The following is a 14,480-nucleotide window of genomic DNA, read 5'->3' on the forward strand; positions in this document are numbered from 1 at the left end:
AACAAAAATTGTTTAAAGCTTATGAAAAATATAAAAAGGTTAACATTTATATTTATTCAAAGATTAATTAATCAAAAAAAATATATAATTAACTTTGGTCGAAAGCTTTAAAGATCTTTGGCAAAGTAAATTCTCATGGGTTTTTCTTTTTATCCATTCTTCGTTCAAAAAGTGTTTGATCTTCAAAATACTTTCCCAAACAAATCTATTATAGTTGCAACTAAGAAAGCATTATTAAAGTATTAAGGGTATATATTGAAAAATGATTAAACCAACACTGAACAAAAATGTGTTTTCTTTCGAATCCAAAGTTTCTAATCATTTTTTTTTTTTCGGATGCTCTGAGAATGATGATCGTGGTCGATGTGGTTGGTGGTGAAGCCCTCTGCCTCCGGATTGTGTGGATTGTACAGGTCGCTTAATAATGCTCTTATGTTATGCAATTCGGTCTGATATCAATTAGCTATTTATTTTTTTTGAGTAGTTGGTGTTATGCTTGTGAAAATAACAACATGTGTGTGTGTGGGTGTGTTTGGTTGTGCAAGACAAGGACCGAAGAGTCCAACAGTTTACTTAAATAACTGTGATGTACCATCGTCTCAGAGTTACAATATACTGGAGTCTCAGTATATATCCTGAATTAACTCCGGTACATCGCCTGCGTCCGATTGAAACTTTTATGTATATTACTGGTGGTCAGGAAATCGAAAAGGCATACTCTTCACCCAGGGCATGCAAAACGTAATGCAAAGATAGACATATATACCACTTATAGATATAGAAATAGATATATTGTAGAAGGGGGATATATATGTAAGTCGGACGCAGGGGACTCTTCGCTCAGCAAAATTAATGTGACACGCTTTCGACTGGAGTCAGCAGAATCGATTGTGTGTGGGGTTTTGGGTATTAGTCTTATAAGGTCTGCAAAATATCCAGCTACTCGCGTGTCGCCCAGCGCAAAGACAGACAGATTGGGTGGACTTCAAATCTTAAAATCTTACTTTTTTGTTCTCAAACACCTAAGGCCCAAAAATTGTTAACCAAACTTGTATCTCGATGTACTCTTTTTCAAACGAACGCGTGCATTGCATGAAAAGATATTGATCCATTGATAAAAAATTATAAAATAATAATAAAAAACCACCACCAAAAAATAATTTACTAAAATTGCACTACATTTGCGATATGCAAACCCAAAAAGGTATATAATATATTTAATTTAATAAGAAAACAAAACAATAATTTGATCTAAAAACTGAATACATAAATATATTAAATTTAAATAATAAATTATAATTTCTTCAGGCACCCTTAATTATCTTTTCATTTGGAAATTAAAGACATGTGACATTTATGTGTGAAAGCAAATTCTACAAAAATGAAATGCGGCCATCAAATATTTACAAAGTCGTCGCAATACAATTACCAGAGAGATAGATAGAGAGTATTATTAATAATCTACGGATACGATTATAAAAGACTGTGTGTACAGATGCGATTTTAGTCAGGGAGTGTGTGAATCTTAACGAGTTATGCCACCGTATCTCGGAGATTGTCTGTCTTGCATTGAGGTACTCTCGTCTGAAGCACGCCGTTCTAACACCGCAGGACTATCGAACCAGGACCAAACGAAATCGGATATGGCCGGCGATATCCCGATGGCGGTGCGGCGAATTTGCCAGACCCAAAAGTCCAACATCAATTTTGCGCTAAACTAGCCCAACTTGTAGGATTTTGCACCATCCGTTTGGGCAGTTTTTCACTTGTCATTGCTTATGTCTATGTTACACGATATAGTTACAGTAATAAATGTATTGTTTATTATTATATATAAGGGTAGATATTAAAATGATTGGGTTACAAATAGGTATACTCAAACAGGGTGAGTGTGTTAGTGTGGGTGGGGAGGTGGGTGCTCTCCAGGAAACTGGGTGCAGAAGTCATCAACTAACCTAGACTATGTTGAGAGGTTCTAATAGTATTCGAAGATCTTGGGGTTCAGGGGAAACCATTTCAATCATGCTGATTCCCATAAACAAAAAAAGGTGAAAGACTAGGACTTTTCTCCAACTGCCAATCGTCTACTTACATAAGCTATTTAAAAACGTAACTATTGGTTCAACAAAAGCCTGAGGGCGCCTCTTGAATTGGTGATGGAGTACACGAGTATTATCTATTGGTTTGTTAAGCGAATCAGTTCAGAAAACTATTCGACTAATGACTAAGCTAAAAACTGCTGGGAATTATTGGAAGAACTCTACGTTAACAACAAAAAAAAACCCATTACTTTCTAACATGTGAAGTGTTTTCTAACTAGATGTCTCCTACGGGTAGTGTTCTATATTCTATAGATCGATTCGGGGTCAGGGGATGAGGATATATATTGATGTTGTTGCTGTTTAGTACCAACCATACCATAACCAAATGACTTAGGATAGATAGTATTTTATAGGCATACAATAATAAATATAAAAGAAAAAGAATTTAAATGTAGATACCTGCTCTGATCTGTAGTCTCGCGTTGATACACAAACACCGAATATACATTGTACACGAAATATATATAAGGATGGACCAAAGGAACAGAAACGATACAAAAGAATAGTGAATATTTGTTGGCATTGATAATATATATGTATAAATATATATATATATTGCATTTAAAATATACTATGCATAGAAAGAGAGAGAACTTACTTTTTGGTCAGCCGGAACTGATCGAACTCGCAAAGGTCTATGCAACATGTGGGGCCTGATCTCAACATTTGTGATTTTTGTGTGCTTCGGATAACAATATGACAGCAAGGACAGTAAGGATCAAAACTATAAATTACGCACGAATAACACAAAAACATTACAAATATGCTGCTTATGGCGATTGTCAACATACCCAGATCTTTGAGCTGTTCAGGTTTTTGGTATTGGCATTTCTTTTTTTTTTTTTGGTTTTTTATGTGATTTTTCTTGTCAAAGATTTTCTTTTGGTTTTCATTTCATTTTTGTTGTTTTTTTTTTGGAGGAGGAGACATAATTAAACAACATGTGAGTGTGTGTTTAGGTGTTTGTTTGTGGGTGCTGGGTATGTTTATAATATATACTCACTAAATGAAACAAAAAACAAAAAAAAATAGAGAAACAGTTTGTATAGATTAAGTGTCAACCATTAATTTGCTGATTATACAGATATATAGATATACAGATAGAGGATAGATTTCTACACAGCACATCAAAATAGCTTCAGATGGATAATGTTAGAGTGGGTGTGTGTCTGCGCGTTTATGTGTTAGCAGTTTTTGGTACATTGTGTGTTATAGACATAGCACAAATCAGATATATATACATATATATATATACATAATATATATCCAAAGAGATGTGAAGGTTTGCACGCACATTGACAAATTCGGATTAGGAAAACTAAACAGTTGGGTTTAGAACAAAAGCTAAGATGAAGTGCAATCGAATGAAATACATATGTACTATATATACACATATATACCGCATTCACTGATTTATCAGGCATGGTGTGTACGTTGTTCTTGTGGTGTGTTGTTGCTGTTGTGGGTATTGTCGTTGGCGTGAGCTTGGGCGTGGGTGTGGTGTCTCAAAAAACTGTTATACATTGAAAAAGAACTTGACTTTTGTTTGGAGTTTTTAAAAACAACTTGCTTGCTGGGTGCACTGTCTGTTGGCTGGCTTGCATTTAGCCAAATTTAAGCTTGATCCTTGCCTGCTCCTCACTCCCTACTCGTGGAAAAGCAGCGGCAGCTGCAGCGGCAGACTCAAGAGTGGCGCTTGCGTCGGTATTCCGGCTGGTGGCCTTGAATAGGGCCGTTGTGGATGCGGTTGCAGGTGCGTGGCTGGCTGGACTGCTGCTGCTGCCGCTGCTGCTGCTGCAGCTGCCACTGCGGCCGAAACCGGTGGCGTTTGCAACAAGCCCGGCGCTGCCGGCAAACATCATCTGAATCGTGGCTGCATCATCTGCAGCATGTTCGGATGACCCGGCAGCATTACTCCCATTCCGTGCATGGGCATGGCTCCAGCGGGTAGGGTTCCCGGTAACCCTGGTAGGCCTATTGCTTGCATGGGCAGTAAACCTATCAAAATAATTTCATTAATTGATTTTTTTAATTAAAGTCTAATAGCTCACCTGCCGGAACGCCGGGCAGTCCAGGGGCACCTGCCCTCAGCATGTTACCTCCGATGAGCGCTCCATGGGGTCCGATGGCGACTGCGGGTCTCAGCATGGGCTGCATCAGTTGCATGTGCTGCATCGGCATCTGGAGTGGCGGATCGGATGGCGGAGAGAAAGATATAGAAGAGCGTGGAATTGAGATCGGATTAATTCTCGTGGTGGTAGCTTTTCCTGGTCTATATTAAAGCCATTGTACACAAAATTAGCTAAGTTTGTTATTAATTATGTTTGTTTTTTGGTTTTTTTTTCATTTAAAATATTAATAAGTTGGTTTTTGCGTACTTATTCAATAGATGGATAAGAGGTGTGTGTGTGTGTGTTTTTGGGTTGATTTGTTGTGGGTGGAAAACGGTTTTTGTATAATTATAATTTATATTTTTTTGTTGCATCGCATTACAAATGTATGATAGAGCAGAGACAAGATATATAAAGTAGAATATTGAGTAGAGCGGTAAGAGACAACATCTTCTCTTTGAACCACGGCAAAAACAATATTATTATTTTTTTTTTTTTCGTAAATAAATAATTTGTTGATTGTAAAAAGAAAAGTACTTACAATTCGGAAACTGAACTGACGACGACGATGGTGTTGTGGAAGGTGTGAGGGAATTGCATTGCAAACCAGTAAAGGTTTCGTATCTTAACAATTGAGTTGCATATCAATTTCAATTGGAGCAACACGTAAACAAATTAATCGTATTGACACTTAAGAGAAATTAATAGTAAAATGATTTACTAACCGGAGGCATAGAGTCGAGTTCAAGTTCCAATATCTTTCAGTTAGAAGTTAGTTTCAAAAACTTGGCTAAGAGTGAGTTTGAGTTTTGGATTTCGTGAAAAATGGTACGATGAATGGATGGTTGGATGGATTGTGGGTTTTAGAGCAGGGCTGTGGCAAGCTTGGCGGTTGGAAAATTAATTTAAAAAAAATATTAAAATAATAATAGTACGTCCAACCGATAGCCCTCTACCTTGAAAAAGCAAATATGTACTGCGCATTAAGACCGGATGAGGTGAGAGTTAGTATGGAAGTGGTTATGGGTCAAGATCTGTGTATAAAGACGGGGATGCACGACTCGAAGAACATAAAACATTGATATGATAGTACAATTTACAGATCAAATAACATTTAGATATTATGCTTATGGTAGGTTTTAATTTTTTTTTTTGGTTCATCGTGAAGTTCTCGAGATAATAGAGATAGATAGATAGAGATATAGAGAGAGAGACATATCAATGCGGTGTGTTGTCTTACTTAACTCATGTGTATATTTTGTGGATATGAATTAATCAATCAACCAATCAATCAATCATCAATCAATCAATTAAACCAACCAACGCAGCAACCATTACGACAAATTCAAAGTAATTGATGTTTTTTTCTTTGGTTTTTTTTTTTTGTTTTTTGGTAATAGAAATTATTGAAATGTACTTACATGGCTTGCAAAATAGTTAAAAAACATAACTCACGACTTTTCTCTCATTCATTAATACTGATATAAATTCATTTTGTTTCTGTTTACTTGCAAGGCAGTACGTACTAGGAACTTTCTTGGGGGGAGTATGGGTATTATCATATGGATTATATACGCATGGATGTGACAGTTGAGAGAGAGAGAGAGATAGGAGAGTAGGTACTTGCTTAGACTACATAATTACTTGCATAAGTACGACTAAGTAAAATTATTATTGAGTTTTTTGGCTTTTACTTATCTTTTTGCATTTCGCACTTTTCTCATATCGCAGGTGTATTATTAATTTTCTTTCTAGGGTAAAGGGGTAAAGTGATAAGGTTGTTCTCGGATGGTGAAGGAGCGGGTAGATAATAAACTTTTTGTTGTATAAAAACAATACATACTGTAACACTGTTCGGGGACCCTGCGCAACACTTTTGCAACTCATTGATTGCTTATCAACACTGAACTTCTGCACTGTACTGCAATTGTAATGGTAACTTTAACATATTTTTTTTTTCAGATTTAAGAAGCTTAAAAAGTTTCTCAAGGTTTTGTAATAGTGTAAGTAATTATTAGTAAAAACAGTTGAAATCGTTGGCCCTTTGTAATGTGCTTGGAAAATGAAGAAACAAAAGCGTTAGCAATGTGAAGATTTCAGAAAGTTCGAAGGAAGAATTTTTAAAAAAATATAATTAATTACAAAATCGTGTTAGCCACATAAAATTAAAAGCTTTGAGCTCTAGACTTGGTCATAATTTACATCTTTTGTTTTAAAAAACTAGGTGTGATTGGTTTTTTACAAATGAAGTTTCAAGCACATTTTAAAGTCCTTGGAAACGATTTCAACTGCAGAAAATAAGGATTAGTTTTGCGAGTGTAGGGAGGGGTTAACCTCTTATAATAAACTAGCTTGGCTTAAGCCCGGATTTAGTATTGGATTGGGGACCCCATTAAAGCTTGGCTATGTACTGCCACTAGAGGACAATTGGCATGATCTGGCAGTGATGCAATGATGATGGCGAAGCTCTAAACTAAATCATCTCTATGGGTTAACCCACTCAAAAAATGCTGACGTTGGCTACATAGCACCACCCATGGGCAACAAGATCGGTTCTCTTGCCCCATCATTCTTAAATTGAGACTCTCAGGCACTTGGGATTCGATTCGAGTTGTTAGGTCAAGATGTTCTTTCTCGGTTGGTTGTTGGCATTGCTTGCGCAGCATCACAGGATTAGAGACTTACCATGCCGACGGCTGCGGCAGCTGCAGCCGCTGCCGCAGCGCCAGGATTTGCCGGCTGGCGGACGGCCTGAAACCGCTGCATCATCACCGCCCGATTCAGTTCCTCCAGTTGCTTGACCTGCTGCTGCTGGACCGCTTGCTGCGCTGCCTGTTGCTGCTGCTGCTGCTGCACTGCCTGGGCCTGTTGCTGCTGATGCACTGCCTGGGCCTGTTGCTGTTGGTGCTGCGCCGCCTGTTGCTGGGCTGCCACCGCCTGGGCCACATGAGCAGCCTGCACCTGCGCCTGGACCACGGCATGTGCTTGGGCCTGGGCCTGCGCGTGGGCATGTGCATGCGCCTGGGCCTGTGCCACCTGAGCCTGAGCCACGGCCACTAGAGCGGCGGTCTGGAAAAGAATTTTGGGAATCGTTTGTATTCAACTAGCTTTCCACTGGGAGGGGAGTAAGTACTGTATGGTATTTTCTTCACTAAAATGCCGTTCTTAAAGAATTCCAAATTAAAAACGGTTTTTTGCAAATAACTGGTTAAAAAATATACAAAACGTGGAAAAGTATGACTTTTTATTAAAACCACAAACTTAAGGAATCTTAACCCTCCTCTGATACTATTTAAAAGTGAAATAAAAAAATATTTTTCAAATTCTTGGCCAATTTTATTCGGATTCGGAAACAAAATTACAATTTTTAACATTTTAAAAGCGTAACTAAAAAATTTAATTGCTAAGAAAAATCTAAGATCTCTAGGTAACTAGAATTAAAATTATATGTTCGATTTAAAACAAATTCTTTTTAAAAGAATTATAAAATGACTCTACAAAAGTAAGACTTCCAAAAATAAAATTCCTTTAGTTATATTATTTAGCTAAAATATAACCCCACACTTTATGATGATTCTATAAATGCATACTATATAGTACCTATATAAAAAATGTTTATATAGGGATTAAGGTATCGGGACCAAGAAAATGTAAAAGTTTCCCCACTGGCCGATTTTATCGAATTCTTTATGGATGTTATATTGCTTTAAATGAAAGCACCTTTAATTGAAAACCGCCGTTTCGTTTTTTTTTTGTTGCCATTAATTTTTTTTTTTCTTGTTTTAATTAAAAAATTATACAGACATATATCATACTATATGCTAAAAAAGTGATTTTTTTTTTTTTTAATTAATTCCATTTTGTTATTTATAATTTCCGTTGGTTTTCGTACGACAGCAGTCAGTTTGAACGCAATGTTCGCCTTATTTTGTAACTAGAAATTCACAAAAAAGAGGCGCTTTTCTAACAAATATCCGTAAACGTTAAAAATTGTCCAGTTAATGTAAATGGAATTCTTTAAGAGTGCAAAATGCAATCGGAGTTGAGTCAGAGCAGTGTGTTTAAGGTTAGTTCTATTTTTTTCGATTAGAAATTGGGCAAATTGTCTTTTTTTACAAGTCCGATTTCAGTCATAGTTAAGGGTCAGCTGCTGTTTGCATCTTTAAATCGTATCTGTCCAGGTCTGCTCATTTATATTGACTATGGTTTCTATAACTATGATAAGAACTCACTTCCTGGGCCTTCGAAATGGCTGTAGAAACGGCAATCGCGTTTGCGGACGCCATACCGCTGCTGTTGCTGCTGCCCGTTGGTGAAATCCCCGCTAACGAAGGCGGTGGTGGAGTCGCGGGCATGGACGTTGAGGAGCCACCGTTATTGCTTGGGCTCTTGCTCTTTTGGGAGTTGGCGATGGCTGACACAGCAGCTGCCAACCGCAGCTGATATTTGGGTTGCCGGGCGCGCAGCTCTTCCAGACTCGCATCATCTGTGGGGTGCATAATCTTTGTCGTTACAGCGGCCGCCGGAGCACCGGGTGCTCCACCTGGCGGGACTGGAGGTCGACCCTGTTGCGGTGGTTGCTGGGCATCTGGCGGGCCACTTGGTGGTGCGCCAGTTACGCCACCAGCATGGTTGGTAGTTGGCGGAGCACTTATGGTTGCATTACTATATTGGGGAATATAAATTTAATGTTTAGTGAAGAACAATAGATTCTGTGGCTCTTTCATCGAAGGCCAAATGGAAGGGAGAAACTATATTTCTTCAATCTATATTATATAGTTTACTCCCTTTGTGCAATGCCCACCTGTAAGCTGGAAACGTGGGCTTCTGCTGGGCCATGGCGGCGGCATGGTGGTGATGCGCCGCCGCTGCTGCTGCCGCCGCTGAGGTGGTGGCCATTGCGGCCGGAAAAAGTGGTCGCGGCGGCATCATATGCGGCATCATTGGCACCGGATACGGAGGCAGTGGTGGCATATGTGGCATCATTCCCATTCCATACTGTCCTAGCATATGCGGTGGCATCAAGTTAGGCGGCATCATCATGGGAGGCGGCACGCTCATCGTGTCTGAAATGGAATAAACTTAAAGGGTATTCTTTGGCATGAACCAAAGACCACTCACAGTCGACTTTCTTCTTGGCCACGGGCTCATCGTCATCAGAATCGGACTTGCCACCGTTTTTCTGCTTCTCATGATCTCTGAGGTCTTCAGCTGGAATGCCGTCCATTCCAAAGATCTCGATCTCGATATTTGAGCGGTTTGGCAGGGAATTGGGAACCTTGTCTACTGTCTCCTTGTGGACCTGCATGCAATGGATGGAGAGTCCCGGGCCGGTGTACAACTTCTTGTGGCAGATGTGGCACTTGAAGTGCTTCGCCTTCTGGTGCTGCACAAGGATCTTCTCATCGTCAAACTCACGGTTGCAGTACCTAGTAAGGAGTTAAGGAAAATGCCAAGACACCAAAATATGTACCTTTTACCCCCCGTTTCCCATTATATAAATATATGTGTATGTGTAGATACAAATTTTCTCGTTTGCCTCCCAGGCAGCGGCACATGCCGTGAAGGAAAAAAACTTTGCGATTTGTTTTTGAAAAGGATACCAGCACCAGGGTTTTGAGGCCTTCTTCTTCTTGCGTCCCATAGCTTCAAGTTTATTTTAAAACACTTTAATTAACTAAAATCTCGATTATTTGGTAAAAAATTGCAAATTATTGTACTGAAAAAATGTTCTGCAACGTGAGCGTCGTGAGAAAACAAAATGGAGTGTAAGTCACGACCAGGGATGAGAGATCGGGCAGTCGAAGTTGCATGCCGCGATATCGATATTCTTTTACGGAAAATAATGAAATACAATAAGCTAAAGTTTTAAAACTATAATTATTTTTGTAAATATGTAAATCTGTATAAAAGATTTGATTTTTATCTGTTCAGAAAATGATACCCTTTTATCACTAGAATTTGACTTTGAGATTGTGTCATCTCTAATAACTATCGATAGATTTTTGCTCAGCTCTGCCGGCATTCAGCAAAAAAACATCAACTAGAATGGCAGATAAAAAGGTATTTTATAAATTAAATTCATTAAATGGCCAAACCTAAACTCTAGTCTTACATTGTTTAAGATTGGTGGAAACAACGATGGCAAGGAGAAGCGTCGCAAGGAGTCCATTCTGGACCTCTCCAAGTATCTGGAGAAACAGATACGCGTCAAATTCGCGGGCGGCCGCGAGGCATCCGGCATTCTGAAAGGATACGATGCTTTACTAAATCTGGTCCTAGATAATACAGTAGAGTATCTCCGCGACTCAGATGAACCCTACAAGCTAACAGAAGATTCAACCAGAAGTCTGGGACTGGTTGTGTGTCGAGGCACAGCTTTGGTACTCATTTGTCCACAGGATGGAGTTGAGAGCATCGCCAACCCGTTTATAACGCAATGAAAGATTAGCGGGATTAGATCCAGGTCTACATATATTAAGTACAAAACGATTGTGGATTTCAGTTTAAATATATTTAGCGAAGAAGTGTATATAAATTATTCTTAAGTCTAGTTACACTACATTTTTCAGCACTCGAAAGACATACCATCGATGTCCAATTGTCTTGTCCATCAAAGGCTTTCTAAATTAACCTGTTTTATCACCTTAGTCCAACCCAAATTCATTGCGTATCCAGGGATACTGGGCAGGACACTCCATGCACGTGTAAAAGTAGCGATCCTCTTGAAGAACACGACTCCGTACCTTGCACACATTGGGGAGACTGCATACTCTTTCATGGGGATCGAGATCCTTGGGCTTGCAGTGCCAGGACTCGAACTGATGCAGCTGGTTACTGGGCGTGGGATGACGCATCCACTCAATAGCTTGCTGGTTGGTTACAAAGTGGACATCCGGCAGTTTTTGTAGATCGTCAAGAAATTTCTAAAGAAAAAATACGAAAACCCCATTATATATCATAAAATGGCAGGAAACATGGTTAAGGACTCACCAAGAATGCATTTAGATAATCAATCTTTTTAAACCAAGTGGAATGGAAGTACAACCCGAATGGAGCTCGATTACTCAAGTAGTGCCTCTTGAAGTTGTGGGTCAGCATTCTGTACACGTCTTCCCCATTGAAATGTGGAGGACAACTGTCCACCATGCCACACATATAGTCACCTGCCTCCAGTTGGTTCATCACCAACTCCCAGATCCCGGGATAACTTCTAGAGGGACAGTTCTGATTCATTCCTGTGCAGCTGTGGGGCATTTTGTAGTCCAGGGTATATGGCCAAAGAGGCGGATTGGAATGAGGGGCCACCATTGAGGCATCGTAAACGAATCCAAACTCCTTCATCATGAGGAACTGCCGATTCCAACCCACTCGGAGGAAAGGAACACGCATTCCGCGTATCTCCTCCATTCGAACTCCGGCAAACTTATTGATGATGTTGGCCTGACCAACCATCTCATCAAACCAATCCTCGATAGTCGCGTTCTTGGACCACCACATCTCTGGACCGCGATGGCTGCAAAGACCTCTTTTAATTAGAATTCTTAGGAACCACAATCATAGAACTTACGTTACTGAATGCACGGCTATTTCGTGACCATCATTCCATAGCTTCTGGACATACTGGTAGTTGGTAAACGGGTGTGAGACATAGAAGGTTCCTTTGATGGGACATCCATTAGGGTTTCTCCGATTCTGCGTAAACAAAACCTTGGAGAACAGCTCCCAGTTATCGTGATTGATGGCATCATCGAAGGTCAGGAGAATCATCTGGGGGACACTCTGGGCGGGAACATTTCCGGGTATCTGAGTGCCATCTTTCGAGCAGAAACAGTGCGGCAACTGACAGTTTCTCGGATCACAGGCTCCAGCCGCATTGGGATCGTGCTCCACATCGCACCAGCCTTCGTCTGACCCATCGGGACAGTCCACAGATCCGTCGCAGAAGTACTCCTGTGGCAGGCAAGTGCCATCGGCACACCCCAACTGGTACTCATCTGCGCAGTCGGCCATTTCCAGAAGCGGCTTGGGAGCCGGAGTCTCAGCACTCACATCGCAATTATCCACATTCGCCTTAAAGTCACAGATCTGGCGCACCACATCGAAGAGAAGGCCCTCGGAGCACTTGAACTCGAACACCTCGCCGTCGAGACATAGGAAATACTTGGCACACTCACTATTCGTCCAGATCTTGTGCACCGGCCTGTTGGGATTCCGATAGAAACGTGCATCTTGCATGCAATTGGCTGGTGTTGCTGCTGCTGCTGCTCCAGTCACCGATCCGGAGGTCGAGCGTCGGTGGCGAGTGAGGTTGGTGGCGTGGCTGATTATTCCATCATTGTCTGCAAAGCAGGCACACATAAACTGGGTGTGAGAGAGCCGTGTGTAATTAACAAGGAGACTAATTAATGCGTTGACCCAAATAGGAACCGCTCACGTCAACCCAAAATTAGCCATTGACTGCCGGTTGCAGCAATATATATCTATATATCTATCTATTTTTTTTTTTTGCTGGATACCAATCACGCACTAAAAATTGCGGCACGGGCGTTGTGCCAATGGGGGAGTAGGTGAAATAGTCGATCATAAGTCCCACGTTTTCCACTTGAATTGTTTTGAAAAACCCCAAACATATTATTGCCCTTATAAAAATGATATTTCAAGGAAAAGTTTCAAATTTGAAAGGCCAAGATTTCATTGGTTAGATTAAAGTTTTTTAAAAAAGCCTTCAGATGGAAACTAGTCACGAAATGTTAAGATTATCCCAGGAAACGTAATAGCATTGTGAGATACATATTATTGGTTAATATTTCCAAGCTTATGGGTTATTAGTGGAATGGTTTTAAGTATAAGACTTAATATCTTATGTTCTTATAATTGTTTGTATGAAAACGAACCGGAAAACCTCACCTAGACTCTATTTCTAAAAAACGAAACCCCTACATCTCGAATCTACGCCCCCGTCCTATGTGCCACATTGTTGCGGATAAACGAAATGCGTTTGCATCATGTTTTTGGATTGGCAGCAATGGCCCGTAGCCGTGCCGCACCAGATCGTAACTCAGGCGATTGGGCAAGAGACGCGTGTTGGCCAAATGCAAGATGCGATCTCGAGATATGGCTATAACAGATAGTCCGCATGCGGCAAGTGTCTATGTATCTGTGTATCTATGTATCTCAATCTTCATCTGCGGCTGTATCTGTATCTGGACAGCAGCTGAGGAGCTGCAGCATTTAGAAAGTAAATTTATCATCTCGAGACTCGAGAGCGGGTCAGGAAAATTTCAGCAACTGTCATTGTGGGGTTCAATGCACACTCTTTTCTTTTCGGGGCGGGCGCCGCGACACAAACGCAACCCGGACCACTTGGCTGGCCCCCCAGTTGAATCTCCCCACTTGGCTCGGCTCTGGTTATATAACAGATCGACAACTTTCACACCCAATGCGCGCGCATGCGCATGCCAAAAAATAAATTCGTGGTGGACCTGGCCGGAACGGATCGCAGCCATGAGGCGGAGCACGCACCCAATCAACAGCCCAGTTGACAAATAAAATTGGAGAAATTACCAATGCCCCGAGCATCCAGCGATGATATGGACATTAACACAACCATTAAGATGCTGGCCCACACTATTTGTGGGTGCCAGAAAACGAAATTTCGCACCGATAACCGCCGGCGGCGACGTCGCTGGGCGGAAGCCACGACCTTGACTGTGAAACCCGTTTGGCAATTTACATTTTCCCCCGGGCTAAGCATTTTCTGCCTCATTTCCAGTTTTGTCGGTTGTTGTTTTCCAAAGTTATGTGTTTCACCGAATTGTTTCTCAACGTGTATGTGGGAAAACTAAGTCGAGTTTTGAGGAAAACCGCAATCTTGAACCGCACGGAACCGAAGTCGAATTGTGACTGAAGTTTGGCCAGATGCAGGCCTGGTATTATATATTTGGCCATTTCTCTTACAGGTGGCTAGAGGAGGCTTTTGTCAGAGAAAGCTCTTCGCCGTGGGTGCAATATTTTGATTTAATTTAAAGAGCTACCTACCAAGAGAGAATCCATTTGGGCACGCTGTTTACTTTGCTATCATAATTAAAAATTCATAATTTATTAATGGATTAGTTTCATAATGGGGCTATAAAAACGACAAACCTGTTTAAAGGTAATTTTTCTTGGTGACTAGAAAACATTAGGTTTTGGTAAATAAATAGCCGTTTGTTTGTTTTAATAAGGTCTTTGAAAATGTTCCAAGCTTATATATAAAGCAGCTGCT

At 40.6% G+C, this 14,480-nt stretch overlaps 3 protein-coding genes across 4 annotated transcripts; 1 reads left to right on the forward strand and 2 right to left on the reverse strand.

The window, feature by feature from the left end:
- Positions 1–442: 442 nt before the first annotated feature.
- On the reverse strand, positions 443–9,993 carry BuGZ (Bub3 interacting GLEBS and Zinc finger domain protein). 2 transcript variants are annotated; one of them, XM_017241858.3, is made up of 7 exons: positions 9,817–9,993; positions 9,335–9,642; positions 9,018–9,279; positions 8,446–8,878; positions 6,899–7,282; positions 4,154–4,283; positions 443–4,100 (listed from the first exon to the last, which is right to left on the reverse strand). In XM_017241858.3, the coding sequence occupies exons 1-7, from the start codon at positions 9,855–9,857 to the stop codon at positions 3,961–3,963; spliced, it is 1,698 nt and encodes a 565-aa protein (XP_017097347.2). In that variant the 5' UTR covers positions 9,858–9,993; the 3' UTR covers positions 443–3,960. The 2 variants fall into 2 exon arrangements, 1 of the variants encoding a protein (XP_017097347.2); XR_011441921.1 differs by lacking the exon at positions 443–4,100 and having other exon boundaries at positions 4,248–4,283; positions 5,635–7,282; positions 9,817–9,992.
- Positions 9,994–10,135: 142 nt separating this feature from the next.
- LSm7 (U6 snRNA-associated Sm-like protein LSm7) lies at positions 10,136–10,754 on the forward strand. Its single transcript, XM_017241887.3, has 2 exons — positions 10,136–10,276; positions 10,339–10,754. The coding sequence occupies exons 1-2, from the start codon at positions 10,262–10,264 to the stop codon at positions 10,654–10,656; spliced, it is 333 nt and encodes a 110-aa protein (XP_017097376.1). The 5' UTR covers positions 10,136–10,261; the 3' UTR covers positions 10,657–10,754.
- On the reverse strand, positions 10,721–14,107 carry ChLD3 (Chitin and LDLR binding deacetylase 3). The gene is made up of 4 exons (XM_017241886.3): positions 13,781–14,107; positions 11,784–12,555; positions 11,207–11,729; positions 10,721–11,139 (listed from the first exon to the last, which is right to left on the reverse strand). The coding sequence occupies exons 1-4, from the start codon at positions 13,980–13,982 to the stop codon at positions 10,861–10,863; spliced, it is 1,776 nt and encodes a 591-aa protein (XP_017097375.2). The 5' UTR covers positions 13,983–14,107; the 3' UTR covers positions 10,721–10,860.
- Positions 14,108–14,480: the final 373 nt, after the last annotated feature.

The sequence above is a fragment of the Drosophila bipectinata genome, chromosome 2L, assembly GCF_030179905.1.
Source record: "Drosophila bipectinata strain 14024-0381.07 chromosome 2L, DbipHiC1v2, whole genome shotgun sequence".
NCBI lineage: Eukaryota > Metazoa > Arthropoda > Insecta > Diptera > Drosophilidae > Drosophila > Drosophila bipectinata.

Excerpts from the sequence above, each read along its gene's own strand:
- BuGZ (XM_017241858.3), bottom strand. The coding sequence starts at position 9,857 with ATGGGACGCAAGAAGAAGAAGGCCTCAAAACCCTGGTGCTG. Across the intron at positions 7,283-8,445 it reads CCATTTCGAAGGCCCAGGAA|ACCGCCGCTCTAGTGGCCGT; the intron begins GTGAGTTCTTAT and ends ATTCTTTTCCAG. Across the intron at positions 4,284-6,898 it reads CTGCCGCAGCCGTCGGCATG|ATGCCGATGCAGCACATGCA; the intron begins GTAAGTCTCTAA and ends CCGCCACTCCAG.
- ChLD3 (XM_017241886.3), bottom strand. The coding sequence starts at position 13,982 with ATGAGGCAGAAAATGCTTAGCCCGGGGGAAAATGTAAATTGCCAAACG. Across the intron at positions 12,556-13,780 it reads GCTGGATGCTCGGGGCATTG|ACAATGATGGAATAATCAGC; the intron begins GTAATTTCTCCA and ends CCTGCTTTGCAG. Across the intron at positions 11,730-11,783 it reads ATAGCCGTGCATTCAGTAAC|CCATCGCGGTCCAGAGATGT; the intron begins GTAAGTTCTATG and ends AGGTCTTTGCAG.